Genomic DNA, 19496 nt, shown 5'->3' with positions numbered 1-19496 from the left:
TTTGGTGGCAGGAAGCAAAAGGGAACATTGGCACTCTGAATTAAGAGGCTGGCTTCTTAACCCCAGGAAGCCTTGATTTCAAGATGGCACCAAGCTACGTGGCCAGAGTCCTCCAGAGAGGAAAAAGACGAGGAGTAGATTTGGCAGCCTGCATACAGGTGGGCTACTCCAGTGGAACATCACTGCTAACAGCCAAGAAGATTCATGGACTGGGTGCGGCAGAAGGTAAAGTGCTGAAAGTGCCAGGATTTAAGGACACATTCAGGAGACAAGTATGACATTAAGTACTCAATCCTAAAATAATTAAAACATTTCAGACATTCAAAAGTATTTAAAATACAAATACATACATATATACATATAACACATAAAGCACACACAAGAATAGGGAGGAAGGCTAATAAGAGTTAGTGATGGAATACCAAACAACAAAAAAGTTGTCACTTGCTGTTGGAAGACAACAACAGGTAGAGACAGGTGAATCTCCCTGTGGAGGGAGTTCCAAAGCTCCAAGGTTTTGGTGCCACAACCCAGAAGGCCTTTTTTCAGGTTGCCACCTGTCTAGCTTAGGTGGTGGGGGCTAGGACTAGCATCAGCATATACTGAAGGTGGGGCTGCCACTGAAGCCAGGGATCTGGCAGGGTGCACTACCACTGGTTTCACTAGGGACCCCCCCCCCAATGCCTTCATGCCACCCAGCAATGTCAGGAAAACTGCACACGTGTGGCTGGGATGTTGGGTGGAGGGAGAGTGTGCATGTTATTGAGCTGGCAGGGATGGATGTATGAACAGGCAGTTGGGGAAGAGCAGACAGGCAAGTAGGTGAGATAAGGGAGTACAGCAGGGGAGGGGAGCTCTGTAACTGTCCAGGGCCCCACAAAACCTGGATCTGACCCTGGTAGGGAAACCGGAAGCAGAGCTTTCGATAACGACCAGAGTGGTTGCATTGGTTCATATGGGAACAGGCAGTCTTCAGGTATGCTAGCCCCAAACTATATCAGCTTGAAAGGTCAATACCAGCACTCTGAATAGTGCCTGCAAGCAAACTGAGCATAGACAGAACAAGACTAGTGTATCATGGTCCCCATGACCAACTCCAGTTAGCACACTGGCCGCAGCATTCTGTACCAATTATAGCTTCTAGATAGTCTTCAAAGGCAGACCCATGCATAGCACGCTGCAGTAATCTAATATAAGAGACCATAAGAACATAAAAGATGACAATGGTGGATCAGGCCAATGGCTCATCCAGTCCAACACTCTGTCACACAGTGGCCAAAAATACCAGGTGCATGCACCACAGTGGCAAGATCTTTCTTGCCCAGGAAGGGTCACCTGGAGAAAGGCCCCCCTGGCCACTGCTGCCACCTGTTTATCCAACAGGAGGTCTGGGTCCAGCAGCACCTTCAAGCCATAAACTTGTTCCTTTAGGGAGAGTGTGACCCCATTCAGAAAAGGAGATGACCCAGTTCCTGGTCAGACCTTCCTCTCCCACTAGTAGCTTCTCAGTTTTTGTCAATACTATGACAACATGGAAGAATAGGTAATAGTGGAGGCTGTTGTCGAAAGACATACACACACCAAGAAAGGCTGGAAGAGTTTTTTGGAAGAAAAGAGATCACCATTGGCTTGGGTTTAATTATGGGGGGAAACATAGCAAATGAAATAGATATACCGAAATCAGAGACTGATCGCTTATTTCCACAATCCACAATAAATGCACCAGAGAAGGCAAGAGACTAGAAAATTATAGTTAAGTTCTTAGACTCAGGACAGCCCTGTTGCTTACAGGCCACACCTATCCTGGCTCTCCTTTGTCACACTGGGTTGCATTCACTGGCAACTGCACCAAACTCTGCTACTTGGTATTTAGAAGTAACTGAGAAGCATGGGATAGGGTCGCTTTTTCTTTTGACAAGAATGTCTGTAAGGTTGGTATAACCCAATATTCACAGAGTTCACCCAAACCCTGGGAGATGGTATTTCACCACACCATATAAGTCAAGTAGATATGGCAAAGGTAAAAAGTTGTATAATGAAAAACTGGATCCCATGTGGGTGGCAAAATGGGGTTAATAATAGGTAGGTCTGAGATTCTGAAAATCAGATCACTGTTTTCAGCCCAGCGAAAGCTGCATAGGGGTGCAGCCCAATAACTCTTTCCAGCCCCATTATTCTCCTGAAAACATACTAAAGCAGTTACAGAGACCTTTTAAATATACCTTAGTAGCACTTAGTCTCAATGCAATCTAAATCCTAAACTGCATTTTAAAACCTCAGCATTTTTATTGGCAACACTGCCTCCCAAATAATCCTCTCCAGTGTTTAAGATCTAAGATGTCCCACCTCACAGTGCATCTCACAGGGAAGCAGGAATATCCAACATTGGCGTCTCTTATGTTCTTATGTTCTTATGTATGAACATCCTCTCTTGGGAGCAGAGATGTGAAGGTTTGGAATAAAACTGGAAAAATTTGGAAAAACAATTTCCCCCTCAAAGACTGTTTAAAAAATTTCCAATGGAAAAACTGGTAAATTTGGTGGAACACTGAAAAAAAATCCCTAGGGATTTTATTTTTTTTGAATGAGCGAAATGCTTTTTTGGACAAGGTTTTACTTTAAATGCATAGCACGGAAATTTTTATATAAGACAATCAACATAATTTGATGACAGTTACTATGTATTGTCATCAACACCATCATCAATATTATCTTCATTTATAGTATGCCTTTCTCACTGGGATTGAAGGTGGATAATTAATAATAATAAATATGATAGAAACTATTCTTAGATCAAGATGGGTAACTGTGTTAGTCTGTCTGTAACAGTTGAAAAGAGCAAGAGTCCAGTAGCACCTTAAAGACTAATTTGTGGCAGGGTATGAGCTTTCGTGAGTCACTGCTCACTTCAGTTAAAGTATCTAGATGTGAGCAGTGACTCACAAAAGTTCTTTCAGGTGCTACTGGACTCTTGCTCTTTTCTACAGAAACTATTCTGTCAGTCAGCAAGCCACTGATGAAATATGATAAAAACATTAGCCTCTAACTGCAAAGATTTTCTTCTAGATTTCATATATATGCCAAATAGTACAATTTCATATAGTAAGCATTTTATGTTGTTAAATAACTAAAATTAGTATAGATTTGACAGGAAAATAAGTATTGCATAGTTTTTTTTTTAAATCTCTAACCTGGAAGATTTATTTGGCTCCCTTCCTGTTAATCCTCTGGAGATCATGTAAAAATCTTCACTCGATCTTGCTTTTGGCGATCATGATTATTTTATATTTTTCTGTGCTTATGCTGGTTCTTTTTTGGGGGGAGAATGGGGTTGATTTTTAAGTTATATATTATGGCTATAGTTTTACTTTTTGTAAACTGCTTGATAAAGCTTCTTCAGTTAAAAGTGGCACAAAAGTATTTTATGGAAAGAAAGATGCAGCCTCCTTCAGTAAGCATAGCCACTGGATTTAAGCATTGTTTTCCTCACAACTTTTAATCTAAAAGCAGATTCTGGAAGACATTATGGAATTCCTTGTGTGCAGTAAAGGGTAAATAAGAGATCTTAAATGTTACCTGTCTTATTACTGTGACAGTTTATAAAATGAAGTTCAAATACACACACACAGAGAGAGAGGGTGTGTGTGACTGATCTGAGACAGGAAAGACGGCAAAAAAGAGGAGCAACCAGCACATTTCCTCTAAGATGGCTAAGTCTCTTGGCATGCAAGAGATCCATCTACAAGAAGTGCAACACACACATTCCATTAACTTTCAGCCCAAGTACATTAGCTGTGCACCAAAACAAGGACAGTTTACTGTATTGTATTAGCTAATTAAAAAGATACTCTCCATGCCTAGATTTTGTTTTGGAAAGGGGAAAGAAAATGAATGTCATTCTTATAAAAGTAGAATCAATAAAGAGAATCACTGCTAACTCCATTAACCATTGTTCTAAATGAACAGCCCAGCTGACACAGGTGATAAACCATGTGCTTCTAAACACTTTTTAAAATGCTAATCAGACATTACATGGAGCTTAACACACCAATCAATAATACCCAGATTTAAAAGCAAAAATTAAAGTTATGAACAGAAGAAAGTGATCCCACAGAGAGCTTGCCACAAGCACCACCCAAAACAAGAAAAATGAAACCAATTTAGCTCCAGATTAAGAACCAGGAACTGGAGATGAATCAATTTAGGTAGCTGGGCTGGGTCACCATATATCATGGCTTGGCAGTACAAGTGGAAGCAGCCAGACAGTAGAAATAAAAGAACACCTTCCTTTCTGTGGGCCCTGAGGTCTGATCCCGGTTATCAATTAATTTAACAGAGCCCTCCCCTTCACACACAGCTTCCTAGCTCCTTAACCATCACGACACAAACTATTTATCACACACAAATCCCTGAGGAGTGGGGAGAAAGCAGCAGGAACCTTTATTTCTAAACAGTCTGCTTTCTACTCTCCTCAGAAGTTACGAACCTTTAGCTAAAAGGCACTAACCCCTTCTCCACAAGGGACTTCTTAGGAACTAAGAAGGAAATGCTGTTAAATGCAAGAACAGATATTTAGAAGGTTATTTTTTTCAAATGTAGCAGCAGTTCAGTGGCCAAGCATAGTTTTTGAATTTGAAAATAAACTAGAGTTTAAATGTCCCATGATGCGTCAGGAGCTGTCAAAAAGAAGGAACAATGCCATATTTCATTACCATAAGCACCACCTGGAAAGAGTTTGAGTTCTGCAGAGATGCACTGAATAAAGCTTTTTAATAATCTGATCAAGGGGGTGATGTCGATTCATCATCTGGACACAAAAGTTGTAGAAGGTGTCAAAGCTTCTCAGCTTTCTCATGTTAAAGAGTTTCTGTTTTGGAGAACTGGAAGACAACTGGAGTGTAACCAACCTATATTACTGAAAATGACTGAATTGTCCTGCCCCCTACATGGAAGGCAGCATTTGTAGCTTTCTGAGCAGTGAATGAAACATACAGGTATGTAGTGATGGAACAGAAACAAGTTCAGTGTGTAAAATGAAACAATTTCTAAACTGAGCATGTGAGATAAAAATTAAAAATAAATATATTTTATTATAAAATTTCAGAAATTAGCAAGCAAGCATTTGAGTACCCCAGAATTCTTAACCAGACTGAACATTTAGTAAACCAGGGTAAGGGGATGACGATATTTGGCATTTTGTCTTGTCTACAGTTTGGAGCATATGAAGTGTTGTCAAACGTAACTGCTAAGATAAATGCTGGGTGCGAAAATAATGGCTTGCTTAGCTTTAACTTTTTTTCTTGCACCTACAACATACAGACAATGGCAAGTGTCCCTTTGAAAATACTATATTATTTCACAAGACTTCCTGTGCTTCATCTGAAGGCTGGTGTGATTTGCAGACAGAGGGGCTTTCCCCACCACATCAAACATCTTCCCTCCCCCTTTTTTTGTTGCAGCCCAGGTTGTATTATATAATATATCCAAAGCCTCAACACACCACTTTGTTCATACTATATTTCCAGCCAGTGACTGTATCGATTGATTCTCAGGTTAGTTGTGTTCCGAAGATTTCAAATCTATCTACAACACATACAGACACAAATATCCTGGGATGTCACTGCACACAGCACTGCTTGACTGCAAGACAACAAGTCTGCAAGAGTCATGTATCACTCTGGACTCCGCACTTTGATGCTGATTTGTCTCTGGACTTTGGTGAAGCCAAATGAAGATGCTGTCCCCTGCAATTCATTCCCAATGGAAAGAAAGGTTTTAATAATCCCACTCTCTTCCTGAAGGATGGCATGTAAAGTGAGGCTGCTAAAAAAATAACATATGGGGGGGCAGTGCTTTGAAGCACTGACTAACACGAGGAGAGAACTTTCCACCATCCTTTTTAAAGCTTCAAAAACTGGATGGGGGAGTTGGCAATGAAACATGAGTTCACTCCACTTTTTTTAGATCAACATACTAAAGAGGCATCCCCCCCCTTCCACTGATGAGGAACTTCTACAACAGATGAATAGAGATTGTACCTCAACTGTAGAAATATGAGACACCTGTTTGATTTTGAGCTACCCAAGAAGTAGTGGAGAGCCTAGGGCAAAAGCTTGAGAAATGCAGCAAACACCACAGCATGTGACCTGCTGCATCATGGCTAATAACTCTATTAGAAGGCTTGTGCCATAGCCAAGGCAGCAATGCCCAAGGCATACTTACTTTTCTATGTCGCTGTTCTTGCAGGTCTTTTGCATGGGCTCCTGTTTACTGCTCTCCCCATTACTCGTTGATGGCATTTCTGTGAAGGGGAAAAGGGCCCAGGTCAGTTCAGGGGAACACTTAATTAAAGTGAGGTCCTACAGAAGCCACAGGATTGGTGAACTTTTCCTGAATTGGTTTCCAATTCAAGGAATTGTACAAAGAATATGCTAGTTCCTCCCAATTTAAAGGATTGATTGATTTAACTGATTGATTTAATTTGTTATCCCGCCCTCCTGGCCTAGGCCAGCTCAGGGCGGCTTACAGAACAGAATAAGAATTCTAATAATACATAAAACACAGTATCACCTTGTATCAAGGAGTATCACCTTGACTGGTATTGCTATATTAGAGTGCATTGTGCATATATTAGAATATCAATGCTGCAGACCAGCAAAATGCATTGCACAAAACTTGTGGAAGTGATGAAAGCCATGGACCACTCAAAGGCACGTAATTGGTTGTGGATGCCTTCATCCTATGTATTGCTGCTATCTGAGCACCTGCTATTGGAGCAGTAGTTCTTACTGGCTTTTTTCAAACTTGTCAGACCCAAAGACGAATTACTAGAATAGAATGGTTCCTGAAAGTAATTACTGCAGAACAATTCGGCAAATAGTTTTGGTATGAACAAGTTTTCCCCCTTAACAATCCTGTGTAAACTACAAATTAAGATACATTTATCCATTCACAGAGATCACCTGCAGAGTCAGGCCCATTTCTGTAGCTTTACAACAGAAACTGGTTTTGTTTTCCCATACGACATTCTGCAATCATCTGAAAAGTGGCATCAGGAAACAGCACTAGCAATTCTAAGGGCTTAGAATAATAGAATCATAGAGTTGGAAGGGACCTCCAGGGTCATCTACTCCAACCCCCTGCACAATGCAGGAAATTCACAAATACCTACCCCCCACAGACCACTGTTCCAAGCCCAGAAGATGACAAGATCTCCAGCCAGACTGGCCTGGATAAAACTTGCTTCCTGACCCCAAAGTGGTGATCAGCATTTCTCTGGGCATGTAAGAAACGGCCATGAGAACTAAGCACCGATACAACTCTTCCTGCCCTCCATCTCATGATCTGCCTAAGTTCACAGAATCAGCATTGTTGTCAGATGGCCATCTAGCCTGTTTGAAAACCTCCAAAGAAGGAGAGCCCACCACCTCCCGAGGAAGCCTGTTCCACTGAGGTTCGCTCTGTCAGGAAGTTCTTCCTGATGTTTAGCCAAAAACTCTTCTGATTTAATTTCAACCTGTTGGTTCTGGTCTGAGCTTCTGGGGCAACAGAAAACAACTCTGTACCATCCTCTGTATGACAGCCCTTCAAGTACTTGAGGATGGTTATTGTATCATCTCTCAGTCGTCTCCTCTCCAGGCTAAACATACCCAGCTCCTTCAACCATTCCTCATAGGACTTGATCTCCATACCCCTCACCATCTTCGTTGCCCTCCTCTGGACATGTTCCAGCTTGTCTATATCCTTCTTAAATTGTGGTACCCCAAACGGAACACGACACTCTAGGTGAGGTCTAACTGGAGCAGAGTAAAGGGATACCATCACTTTGCGTGATCTAGACACTATACTTCTGTTGATACAGTCCAAAAAAGCATTTGCCATTTTAGCTAATGCATCACACTGTTGACTCATGTTCGGTGTATGGTCTACTAAGACCCCTAAGATCCTTTTCTGACAAGACAAGTCTCCCCCATCCTATAATTATGCATTTGATTCTTCCTACCTAAATGCAGAACTTTATGTTTATCCCCGTTGAAATTCATTTCATCTGTTTTGCCCAGTTTTCCAGCCTGTCAAGATCACCCTGTATCCCGACTCTGTATTCTACCATATTTGCTACCCCTCCCGATTTAGTATCATCTGCAAATTTAATAAACATTCCCTCTATTCCTTCATCTAAATCATTTATAAAGATGTTGAACAGAACAGGTCCCAGGACAGATCCCTGAGGCACCGCTTGTCACGCCTTTCCAAGAGGATGAGGAACCTTTCACAAGCACTTCTTGGGTGCAATCTGTCAACTAGTTACAGATCCACCCAACAGTCATAGGATCCAAACCACATTTTACCAACATGCCAACAAGAATATTATGTGGAAGGCTTATCAAAAGCCTTACTGAAATCAAGATAAATTATTACAAGATAAACTATTTCCTGAAAGTGAATTTTTCTCCCACAGAACCTTCCCCTACTCCCAACCCAGCTGCCTTAATGATACTTTACTCTCCCCTACCATAAAGATGTTGTATCACACACCAAGAACCAATCAAATGATGGCATCTGTTGAATTTATTCTCCACTCCACTTCAGAATATTTCTCCCAACTGCTTGCTCTGCCTGGTTTGCCTTTGAAAGTGTTCCTCAGACCAACACGGGCACTTCCCTTTATTACGTTTTACTAGCATGCACACTGCCTCCAGCATCTTACACTGTATGCAAATGTCACTCAGAATGCTTACAAATGCACCAGTGGGGAACATATATAGCATGATGGCTATGGTATTCAGTATGGATTGGGGAGATCATGAAGCTCCCCTAATATACACTGTCCTGGATTCCTTATGTTATGTAACAGAATAGTGACACCAGCATACATTTCAAAAACAGGTCTTATATTGTATATATGTAGAAAAATGCTCTAGGATGTTCAGTAATCTTGAAATGAATCCTGATAACAGACAGGCACCATGTTCCCCATGTCATCATCCAACCCAAGAAGAATGAGATACAGCAGGTTAGCAACAGGAATGTAAACCAGAAAATCACACTTTAATTTTCCTGATTCCAGAGTTTTAGTTGGTTCAGATTTTCTACTGGGCAACAAAGACAGTACCTGTTTCCAGGAACACAAATAGCCTGCCAGGAGGATTTTCCCATCAAAGCCTCAACAACAGAAAGCGCAGTTGATTACGCTACTTAGAATTCCAGGTGTTGTGTATGTTCCAGGAAGTCTGTATGTTCACACACACACCAAAATTTATAATAATGCAAGTATTGCCAAGCCTTTGCCAACATTCAAGCCAGCTACATATAGGTAGCTTACACTCACCATCACTTGCCCACTTAGAGAATTCTGGTGTTATTCGGGTACTAGGTGTGCCACCACTGGAAAGAAAAAAAAAAAAAGTAAAAATGAATCACAGGAAAAAACTCTACAGCATACATTTTCATCCACCATTACGAATAAGATCATAAGAGAAGCCATGTTGGATCAGGCCAATGGGCTCATCCAATCCAACACTCTGTGTCACACAGTGGCCAAAATCCAAGTGCTGCCAGGGGAAGTCCACCAGCTGGGTCAGAACTCCAGAAACCCTCCCACTGTTGCTCCCCAAGCACCAAGAATACAGAGCATCACTTCCCTAGACATAATGTTCCATCTATACCTTGCTGCTAATAGCATTTGATGGACCTCTGCTCCATAAGTTTATCCAATCCTCTCTTGAAGCTATATTTATTTATAAATAATTAATAATATTTATTAAGTACATAGCATTTAAAAAATCTCAAGCACTTTACAATCTTCGTGCCAATCCTCACAAGTGTGTTAAGTTCGTCACTATTATACCCATTTCACTAAAGGCCAAATAATGAGTTTATGGCAAAGGTAGGACTAATTCCAGATCCAGATCTAACTGTGGTCTTATGTAGGACTTGAACAAAATAAAGAAAAAAACTTCCTGGACCACATTAGGATTTGTCTAAGAACAAGAAGTGTATCACATGGATACACTTGTTTATGTGTCTTCTGAAGAAGAAAAAACCCAGAACACTGCCCAATCATATATTTATCACAATTTTATCCCACCCTTCCTCCAAGAAACTCAATGTGTGGGCTAATGCCACTGGACCATTTAAGTACTTAAGACTGCTGTAGTAGCAAACTAAATCCCAATACTGTGAATGAACAATTATAATAAAAAAACAACAGAGAACAGTTAAAGCTTCAGGACAAAAAAATAGTAACATTCTATGTAAATAATTACTCTATATGCACAAATGTTACAGGTCAATCACTGCTGAATGACTTACAACATGTTATTACTTTTATAAAGAGGGCGCAAACAGCTTTCTAGAACATTGCAGGCATACTTCAACTGGCTTCAGGAATAAAGTGTTCTTTTGTTATATGAGTGCATGAGACATCAGTCTCTTACCATCCCACAAGGATTAGTCAGGTTAGCTAACAGCATTATCTTTTTCAAGGGCCGACTTGGTCCCTCCTCCCTCACAAAACAACTTATTGCTTTTCACTGATCTAGCCAAGTTCTAGTTGCTCCCCTAGCTAAATGCTTTGCCTGATTTACATCTAATCTTGACCTTATTGTTATGCTCTGTCCTTTATACCAGCATTTATCATTATTCTACCTGCTTAATGGCTTGTCTTTGCCTGCCCACCCACCCAGGTACAAATAAAGTAGCCTAAGACCCAACAAAAATGTATTTGAGAATATGTGAGGTACCCCTCATGACTTCTGTGTTACTAGTCTGGCTGATGTGTAGAACCGCAGAGACACAGCAGTTATCATATCTCCTCTTGCAACATTTTGTTGGTATAGGTTCCTGGTCTCACTGGTTATCATATGAAACAGAAAGAAGTCAAGCAAAGCACTAATGCTATGATCTAGTTAGGGCAAAATGCTACCAGTGGAAGGCAGGCTGTTGAGAGCAGTTTATACCAACTTCTGTACCAATCATTCCTCATTACCTTCTGAAGACAACTCAAGGTGCTAGTTCGATAAATCTATAGAGAGCCATGTGTGGTACAGTAGTTGGAATGTTGGACTAAATCAAAGGATACCTATGTTCAAGACCCCAAACAGTCATGACACTACTGGAATGACCTATACCTACTTACAAGATCTGGCAATAATGATATACCTAATTTCTGTGTTGGGCTCTAGAGATACCACCACACCAGGGACTGTAAATCTTCTCCCCACCCATTACATCTTACTCTACAGCACCTCTTTAACAAATAGCCATTTAGCATGGAACTGCCTGCAAAGAGTATTGTTCTTTGATGGATGTTGGAACAAGTTGTGCACAGCATGGTATGAATATTTGTCTTTTTCCCTTTGTAAAATAGATTTGGTGCCTCCAGATTACGGTATTCATTACACTCAGTTTTTTTACTCCCCTCCCCCAATTATCAGTTGAGTATGAGTCCCCTGTGAACAGAGGGGTTTGCATTTGGAAAAAATGCTGTATGTTATTCTGAGCCTTTGAAAGATTAAATTAAAATTGAGCTTTACACATCTCGAAACCCTTTCCATTAAGTTTTATCACAAACTTTAAAATCAGTGCTATGGCACCCCTGATTATTCAAAGAACAATCTGCATTTGGATGGATGTTCTCAATAACTATGGAACTTCCTTCCACGTGTACAGGTTCTTGATGTCTAGGGGTAATTTCACTTGTTTTACGTTACTTTATTTTTCAATACCTGCTTTTATTATGTTTAAACTGCTGTTACCCATTCTGGGCTCTATGAATGGAGCACTAGCAGAGTTCCAAAAAACCTGAGCTTCTACTTTCCTCTGAAACATTCAGTATTAGTCACTGTTGGTTTAAATTACTGAAGGGATGTCATCTGATCCAGGCAGATAAGCATTTTTATGATGTGAACCCTGATTTCAGGCCATTCTTTGCAACAAGCTAAGCAGTAGGAAAACTTCATTTCACTGCTCTATCAATTGTTTCAACCTTAACCTCCAAGGCTCACTCTGCCTAAGAGAGTAGGGCAACGTAAGTGCTGTTTCCCTGCAGGGCAGAGGGCTTGAAAAACCAATTCATTTTTTGCCTCTCTGTTAACACCCATTTGGTTATTTGCCTGAAGCGCTTCCTACAGTTTTCTGCAGTGAAGCTTATAAAGAACTACAGTTGTCAGCTTACAGCAACCTAGAATACCAAAACCAGTGCAGAAGAACCACAGCTTGTTAAAGTGTCCACCCCTGAAGACTTCTGTATGGTACTGGATTCCAAAATGTACTAGGGGATTAAACTGTTCCTGCCACCAAGTGTTGTTAGCCTGACGAGTCATAGTTCATATGCACAACTGGCCCCTGAAACAAAATTTTCCTTGGTACACTGTTACCCAGCAGTGGAGTTAAGCCTTCCTGTGATTCAAATAAGGCAATCTGGGTAATGAAACTGTTGGGAAGCAAGCTAAAGAGCCAGTAGCTGAAAATTCAGTAGGAACTCAATGGGACACAATTTACAGCCCCATTTTATGACTTGTTCTGTGGCAATGATATCAACAAAGAGTATCCTCCTTTGCCACCATTGTGCTGGTAGAGTACTATGTTGCAGAACTGTTCTGGGCGATGAAGAACTTTCTCCTCCACCCCCACAAAAAGCGTCCTTTTCATGCCCAAAGTTAATTATGAAGAATTCTCAGCTACCAGCTATGCTGATTTTGTAAAGCATTTCTTTAAAAAAAAAAAAAAGGGAGGGGGGGATGTTTCAATTATTATTACTCAAGAAAGTGGGTAAGACCTTTGAGAAAGTGTATCCAACCATATGCCCACTCTAACCTTGCTTTTGTTGGCTGATGATGGCTTGTTGGAAATAACTGGGCCTTTCCTGTAATAATCATCAATACCTTACTGCTGAAAGAGATGCCAGCCACCTTGGAGATGAATGCAATATACTCTATTTTTAAAAAGCCTAAGATCCAGCAGGCAGAAACTAAGCAGTTCCAGAGATTCTTGCATAAACCAGTGTTTTTAGACCTTTATCAACTAGAGTTAAGGACAGGGTTTGGAACACAACTTTAGAAACCCTACCAGATATTTGTTGTCTGGATCTTGACAGTGGAAATCTGACTTCATTAGTGCTTTCAGACCTCCTCAGCAGTTGCCTGGCACAGTTGATCATCCATCCTACTGGGCCAGTGGGTTAAGGATACGGCCACCGTTATTTGGCAAAATCCTCCCTGACAGACCAGTGAACAGTTACGGTTGGGCAACTGCTGCAATGTGAGTTGTTCTCTAGGGGAACTGAATGTTCCATCTTGGCCCAAATAATGTTTAATATTTATATGCAACTGAAGGGTTTGATTGTTTGGAGTGGGGTTGGGGTATCATGCTGATGCCCTGACCTGGATAGCCCAGGCTAGCCTGATCTTGTCAGATTTCAAAAGCGAAGCAGGGTTGGCCCTGGCTAGTATTTGGATAGGAGAGCACCAGGGCAGTTCAGGGGGACAACACAGAGGCAGGCAATGGCAAACCACCTTGCACTGAAAACCCTATATAAGTCAGCTGCAACTGGATGGCATGTTCTACCGCATCATGCTGATAGCCAGTCCTATTTGGGGGGTTAAATATATTCAAAGGCTGGATGATGGTTAACAAATCCAAGCTAAATCAATCCCACAAAGATAAGAAGTATTCAGAAGTTGCACACCTGAGACTGCAGGGTGTTGGGAGCATTGCCAGTTCTAGACAGAGTCGCATTCTCCATTGTACAGTTTATCCCACAGGTTAAAAAGTTTTTATGTGAAAATGATTCTGCTAGTGTTTTTTTAGGGGGCAGGCTATGCTTGCTTTTTTGTTTGTTTGTTTGCTGCATTTTTAGGAGGTTTTTTTACAACAGCTCTTCAGAAGACTGGGTTTCTTTAGGACCAAGCAATTGAAAAGGCACCTAAGAAATTGTTATAAATAAATATCTATGGGCAAGAGATGAAACTCAGACACCCAGCTGCTGATACTCAGATCTCATTTAGAAGAGGTATAGAAATCTGTATGCCTGTACTTTTGCCTCAGAGATAACCATTCAAAACACAGGATATGGGCATGTACATACTCCTGAAAATTTCAGTACTTAATTTTATGTTAGAAGACCTTATTTCCAGTTCTAATGAATGCAGAGGTGACTGAAAGCATGGAAATATCTAATAAAAAAGAAGAAACTAAAGGGAGCTTTGTGTTGGGCTTCAAGTGTTCAGAAAACTAACCTCTGCACTCAGTGCACCACTCAGAGCATAACACAGAGGAAGCTAAGGATACTTCAGTCCTATTGAAATCAATGAGACAAGCCCTTAAATATTGTACTTGCTGTTCTGACCTCAATGGGATATAAGTGTGCTTAATCTCCAGTACTCCCAATTCTTGTCCTCTGCTTATCTACAAGAGGAGAGACATCTGCTTCCCATTACCTCTTACACATTGTTCAGCTCCTGCCAAAACTGTTTCACAAAACCCAGATTTTGCATCAGTAAATTAAGCACTGTTATATAAATCAACCTAATTTTTGTACCTTATGACAGAACTTTGAGAATCTTTCCCCTAGTGCAGAAGTTTCTATATGTAATTTTAGTTAGCTGCAGAGCTCAAAGTAAGTATGGGGGTTAAAACTGCTAACAGGTAAAGTAGTACAATAAGGTTGCCTTTGGTGTAAATGTAGCTTGGGTATTTTACTGCTTCCTGCCTTGCAGATAACCGTTGTTGGCATATGATTTTTCCCAAGTTCTCTTTGACCTACTCTGGCCCCGGTCACACGCCAAAGTTGCTGCGGGAGAGGCATGGGAGTCCCATGGATTTTCCGGGCGTGATCTCACCCCAACATCTGGGAAGCGCAGTGCTCCTGTGGCGAACCTGTGGCTCCCCGCCGAAGGTGCGGATTAAAAAACTAGTACTTACGAGGTACTAGTTTCTGGAAACCGCGGGCCAAGGGCGGGTGTCTGATTGCGTTTCCGGTGGACTTACGTGGCATCCGGCGCCCGTCTCAGCAGGTTGCGCAACAGTGCCCAATAGCGCATGTGCACAAAGAGCGATTGCTAGTGCGATTGCACCGCGAGGCTCTGCAGGATACCCATCTGGTCGGCATCTCCCCCCTAACCACGGGACCTCGACCGGGACGTGTGCTTGGGCGGCCGCGCGTTAGTTTCCTCCAGGGCAATTAGCTATGCCTCTCCCCTGCGATATTCGGCCCGTGTGACCGGAGCCTCTGTTGTGTGTTGCACTGAGCCAAGCAAATACCTGCCATGAACCCCCCCCCCAACAAGCACAGTGAAGCATATCCTCTCCATGCCCCTGGACACTTTTAAAAAACCACACTTACTTTAAGACAGCACCTCGAAGTGCCTCTCTCTCTTTAGCTTCCCCTGGTTCTTCCCCAGTACATGGAATGATATCTGCTTCTGTGTATCTAAGCACAGACGGTTAAGAAGAACATAACATGGTGCAAGCTTTGGAACAAGTCAGTGTTTATTCTAAGCCATTAGGGCAGAGTAGCCGAGACATCCTTGAAGAGATAAGAACATAAGAAGAGCCCTGCTGGATCAACCTGTCTCATAAACTGGCCAACCAGTTCCTCTGAAGGGCTAACAACAGGGCATAGAGGTTGAGACCTTAAGAACATAACAACGTAAGAGAAGCCAATGTTGGATCCAGTACAACACTGTCACACAGTGGCCAAAAATACCAGGTGCCATCAGGAGGTCCACTAGTGGGGCCAGGACCTTCCCCTCATATTGTCTCCTGGCTCTGGGATTCAGAGGTTGACTGGCTCCAAACGTGAGCCTCAGTCACCATGGCTAGTAGCCACTGATAGACTTATCTCTCCATTAATCTATCAAATCCCCTTTTAAGCTGTTGGTTCCTGTGGCCATCACTACATCCTCCAACAGTGAATTCCACATTTTAATCACTCTCTGTGTAAAGTATTTCCTTTTGTCCATCTTCAATCTACTGCCCATCAGCTTCATTGGATGCCCTCAAGTGCTAGTATTTTGGGAGAGGGAGAAAAATTTCTCTTTGTCAGCTCTCTCCACTCCATGCATAACTTTATAAACCTCTATCATGTCCCCCCCCTTAGTCATCTCTTTTCTAAACTGAAATGTCTCACACTCTTCAGCCTTTCCTCACACGGAAGGTGCTCCAACCCCCTAATAATCTTAGTTGACCTCCTCTGTCCTTTTTCCAGCTCTGAGAAGTCTTTTTTGAGATAGGGTGACCAGAACTGTACACAATACTCCAAATGAGGCTGCACCATAGATCTCTACAGGGGCATTATAATATCAGCTGTTTTGTGTTCAATCCCTTTCCTAATAATACCTAACATAGAGTTTGCCTTTTTCACTGATGTAGCACACTGGGTTGACACTTTCATTGAGCTATCTACTATGACCCCAAGATCTTTTCCCAACTCAGTCTCAGCAAGTTCCGACCCCAAAAGCCAATAGCTGAAGTTGGGATTTTTTGTCCCAGTGTGCATCACTTTAACAATTACCAACACTGAATTTCATTTGCCACATTGCCACCCACTCACCCAGTTTGTGGAGATACTCTTGAAGCTCTTCACAGTCTTCATTTTCATCATCCTGAATAAGTTTGTGTCATCTGCAGACTTGGCCACTACACTTCTCACCCCTAGTTCCAGATCACTGATGAATAAATTAAAGAGTACCGGCCCCAATACGGATCCTTGTGGGATTCCGCTGCTTACTTTCCTCCATTGTGAGAACTGCCCATTGATTCCTACTATTTAACCAATTTTTAATCCATAAGAGAACCTATCCTCTTATCCCATGACTATTAAGTTTACTCAGGAGTCTTTGGTGAAGTACCCTGTCAAAAGCCTTCGGAAAGTCCAAGTATATAATGTCTACCAGGTCACTCTTGCCTACGTGCTTGGGATATGGTGATAGGATATGGTGCCAACACAGCGTGAAACTGTAACTACACCATGGAATTATTTTCTATTGTCTGTTAAGGTACTGAAAGCTGCATTTTAAAAGTTCCTTGGAACGTCAAAACACATGTCTGAAAGCAACCAGATGTTTAATAAGGATGCCATTTCAAAAACAGTACAAAGGGAACTTGCCTCTCCCTCGGCATCAGCATGTGAATGCTACCATTTGAAAAACAGTGTATAGAGACTTCAACTTACACAATTACATGCAAAATACTACAAACTGAAAACTTTTAGAATACCTATGACCAGTTAAGACCTCCTTCTGATTCAAAGAAAATTTGGGCATGCATTGGAGGAGCTGCAAAAGTTTGGTGGGAGTTCAGAACACATAAAAATGATACTGTGGTTTCCCGTATTCCAGTGTGTCATCTCCATCCACATCAAGGTCAGCATCACTGTCTGGATTCTCCTTGCCACTGCACATGACGAACCCAGATCCTAAAAAAGAAAATGCATGAAGCACATATCACAAGGAACTCCAAATATAGGAACATAGAGTCTACGAGGAACAGCAACACAAAACTCTGGGGGGAAACGATGGCATAGCAGAAAGAATAAATATGAGACTGCCTTATGCTGAATCAGACCACCAGTTTGGTGTAATGGTTAAGAGCGGTGGATTCTAATTTGGAGAATGGGGTTTGATTCCTCACTCCTCCGCATGAAGCCAGCTGGGTGGGTTTGCGTCAGTCACAGTTCTCTCAGAGCTCTTTTCTCAACAGCAGTTCTCAGAGCTCTCACAGTCTCATCTACCTCACAGGGTGTCTGCTGTGGGAAGAGGAAGGAAAGGAGACTGTAAACTGCTCTGAGACTCAAGAGTGAAGGGTGGGGTATAAATCCAACTCTTCTTCTTAAAGGTCAGTACTGTTGACTCTGCCTGGCACTCTCCAGGATCTCCAGTGGAGATCTTTCACATCACCTACTCCCTGATGCTTTAACTGGAGGTGCTGGGGATTGAACCTGGGACCTTCTGCAGGCCAACTAGATGCTCTAAAACTAAATCACGGTTCTGTCCATAATATCATTTGTACATATTCATTCAGGTTCATATTCATCCATACTCATTTTAACTAGGGTTTGATCCACATTTCCATAGCTTTGTTGTATGTAATGTAACAGCAGAAATTCTTTAGAATTTCCTACATATAGAACAGATAAATCAAAATTTAGGACTATGTTTTATGAAGAACAGGCTTATAGAATTCTTATCACTTCTCAACTGTAGAAGATCTGGGTTGGGGAGGGGTACGACAGTAAGGAATGACAGTATGAGGAATGAGAAATCTACAAGACAGAAACTGAACTGGGACTAGCACTTCAGGTAAAGGGTTGGATCTAGTTGTAGATTCTGGCTAATGAAGGAAGGACTTTTGCCAGTTCCCCCTCCCAGTGCAGACCCAAATTTGCCCCCTCATGCTGTTTCTTAGGGTCAGAGCAGCATTTCAGGCTACAACAGGACAGGGAAAGTGAGAAAGACTTGTTCTGTTGACAATGCCTTCCATCAGCAGAAATGACTGCTTGATCCAATCCAATGACTTTGTGAAGTAACAAGGTATCTGAGATAAGCAAAGCAAAGCTAAACATACAATTAAAATACAGGTAGATCATTAAACAACATCTCAAAACTGTATGTTGAGAGAGAATTCCCTGTACTCCAAGTGTAGATATGTTTGAATGAGAAACACAGGTTCAGTACATGCTTTTATGGACTACAAACAAAACTGATATGTGAAGCTTGAAGCAGAATGCTTACATGTACAGGAAGGAATGAAGTTCCAGATACTGCTTCCATCATAAACTTTCATAAAGTGAATTGCTTGCCACCTACCTTCAACCACATTGGATTTGTTATCTCACATTAACCTGATTATAATGAGCAGAGAGCAAGGGGGACCAAGATGCAGTATGGCAGAGGTGCCTCAAAGAAAGCGAAAAGTTTCTAATTCAGAATATACAAGCAAATGATAAACCCTATGTTATAAATTGGGGTCCCCAAGTGTTTTGAGCCCATGGGCACTTGTGGAATTTTGAGAGGGAGTGGTGAGTACCACCTCAAAATGACTGCCATATGAGGCAGAGCCAAACTCAAATTTGCTTCCACAGGAGGTGGAACCAAACAGAATACCTCCCTCATCACACCTCCTGGGAAGAAGAAAAGCATGAAGGAGGAACAGAACTACACATTGGTTAAGGAAAGCTCAGGGGCAGCTACAAACAAGCCCTGCCCACTTTCTGTAAAGTTTGTTGGGTGCCAAGGGAAGTACAAGCAGATGCCATGGTTTTCACACTGGGTAACCTGACGTATGAATTCCTAAATACAAATTTGACAGGTAGACTTTAGCAAGCCCTCTACAACTAGAAGGGCTAAGAGGTTAACCAACAACTTCTGTATTCTGCAACAGCCTGATTTCATTTTTACTTGAAAATTTTGAATCTGACATTCTACTAAAGCTAGCCAGTTAACCTTAACAACTAAGTTTCACACTCTGCAATATAGCTGCAGAAACTTCCATAATAG

The 19496-nt window shown here is 41.7% G+C and overlaps 1 protein-coding gene across 1 annotated transcript in view; it reads right to left on the bottom strand.

Annotated features, from left to right (window-relative positions):
* RNF220 (ring finger protein 220) overlaps nucleotides 1-19496 on the bottom strand; it is a 115029-nt gene that overhangs the window by 38413 nt on the left and 57120 nt on the right. Inside the window, exons 5-8 of the mRNA XM_015408288.1 lie at nucleotides 17320-17416; nucleotides 15344-15430; nucleotides 9329-9384; nucleotides 6223-6301 (exon numbers count right to left, since the gene is read on the bottom strand). Coding sequence (XP_015263774.1) covers nucleotides 6223-6301; nucleotides 9329-9384; nucleotides 15344-15430; nucleotides 17320-17416 — 319 coding nt within the window. The remainder of the gene's footprint in view (nucleotides 1-6222; nucleotides 6302-9328; nucleotides 9385-15343; nucleotides 15431-17319; nucleotides 17417-19496) is intronic.

The sequence above is a fragment of the Gekko japonicus genome, unplaced genomic scaffold, assembly GCF_001447785.1.
Source record: "Gekko japonicus isolate JY-2015 unplaced genomic scaffold, Gekko_japonicus_V1.1 scaffold258, whole genome shotgun sequence".
Classification (NCBI taxonomy): Eukaryota; Metazoa; Chordata; class Lepidosauria; order Squamata; family Gekkonidae; genus Gekko; species Gekko japonicus.
Note: the sequence above shows the minus strand (reverse complement) of the source record. Positions and strands in the feature narration are given on the sequence as shown.